Here is a 1,512-nt window from a genome sequence, read left to right as displayed (position 1 = left end):
GCGGCCCCAGCCGCGCGTCCCCCGCGAGTGAGGCCAGCACACGGCCCCCGTGGCTGTGACATAGCCCCAAAGGCCGGAATGTGTCCCCCAGGGATGGGTCGTTATCCCCGGGTGTCCTGACACAGCGTCCCTCCCGTGGCCATCCCAGGCTTCCCATGGACACTTCACATCCCCCGTGGTTGTGCCATCGTCCCCAAGACCGCACCATGTCCCCCATGACCGTGTCATCTGTCCTCTGGCCATGCCACGGTCCCCAAGACTACCCCGCATCCCCCACGGCAACACCACATCCCCCACAGCCACCTCATGGTCCCTACAGCCCCACGATCTTCCCTCGGCTATGCCGTGATCCCCAAGCCCACCCCAGGTGCCCCATGAACACCTCACACCCCCCATGGCCCCCAAAGCCACCCCATGGTCCCCATGGCCATGTCACTTGCCTCCTGGCCATGCCATGATCCCCAAGACCACACCCCATCCCCCAAGGCCATACCACGTCCCCCGTGACCACTCCATGGTCCTCATGACCACCCCACATCCCTCACACCCATGTCACGGCCCCACAGCTGTGTCATCTCCCTCGTGGCCATGTCACAGCACCCATGACGACACCACATCCCCCAAAGCCACCCCAAGACCCCACCACTTCCCCCGGCCAGACCCCCACACCCACGCCCTGCCCCACGTACCCACACCAGCAGCTGGGTGACGACCACCTGGGCAGTGTCGCAGGCCAGGTGCAGCGCCGTGCGCCGGTCCGTGTCCCCCATGGCCACGTTGAGCTGGTCCTTGTGGCTGTGGGCCAGGAGCAGCAGCACCGCGGGCAGGTCCTGCTCCCGCACAGCCCCCAGCAGCCGCTCAGCCAGCGGCGCCTCGGCCGCGGGCAGCGGTGCCAGGAACAGCCGCTGCTCGTACTTGGCGCGGATCCACGATTCCCTCTCCTCCCTGGGCATGGGGGCGTGGGGACACGGGGTGTCAGGGACAGCAGGGTGGCACCACGGGGACACAGATCCACAGTTCCTGCTCCTCCCTGGGCATGGGGCGCTGCCGTGATGGGAGGACACGGGGGTGGCAGGGACAAAGGGCAGCAGCCGGGGGTGCGGTGGTGGGGACACAGAGGTGTCAAGGGGGCACCACAGTGGGCAGGGAGAGTGAAAACAGGGGACACGTGAAGGTCAGGGACACAGGGTGGCAGCAGGGTGGCATGGGAGATGGGGACACGGGGGTGTCAGGGACTGCAGCGTGGCATTGCTGGATCGTGGGGTCACAAGGCACCAGGGACAGGGGGGTGGGGACACGGGGGCACTGGGGACAGGGGGTGGCACCGCGATGACGCGGGGACAAGGGGCATCAGAGTCTGTGGGATGGCACAGCGGTGACTTGCAGGGTGGGGACAGAGGGCATCAGGGGCTGCAGGGTGGCATCAGGGTGGTGTCATGGTGGCATCAGGGACATGGGGGGACACAGGGGGGACACAGGGGTGGGGCTGGGGGACACCCACCGGGAGGACTC

General features: G+C 67.5%; 1 protein-coding gene across 1 annotated transcript in view; it reads right to left on the bottom strand.

Annotated features, from left to right (window-relative positions):
• Positions 1-521: 521 nt before the first annotated feature.
• AGAP2 (ArfGAP with GTPase domain, ankyrin repeat and PH domain 2) overlaps positions 522-1,512 on the bottom strand; it is a gene marked incomplete at its 5' end in the record, with an annotated part of 8,580 nt that continues 7,589 nt past the window's right edge. The window contains 2 exons of the mRNA XM_017728685.1: positions 522-945; positions 1,502-1,509. Coding sequence (XP_017584174.1) covers positions 522-945; positions 1,502-1,509 — 432 coding nt within the window. The remainder of the gene's footprint in view (positions 946-1,501; positions 1,510-1,512) is intronic.

This window comes from Corvus brachyrhynchos, unplaced genomic scaffold (assembly GCF_000691975.1).
Source record: "Corvus brachyrhynchos isolate BGI_N302 unplaced genomic scaffold, ASM69197v1 scaffold193, whole genome shotgun sequence".
In the NCBI taxonomy this organism is placed as follows: domain Eukaryota; kingdom Metazoa; phylum Chordata; class Aves; order Passeriformes; family Corvidae; genus Corvus; species Corvus brachyrhynchos.
This window is presented reverse-complemented; position numbering and strand designations above follow the sequence as displayed.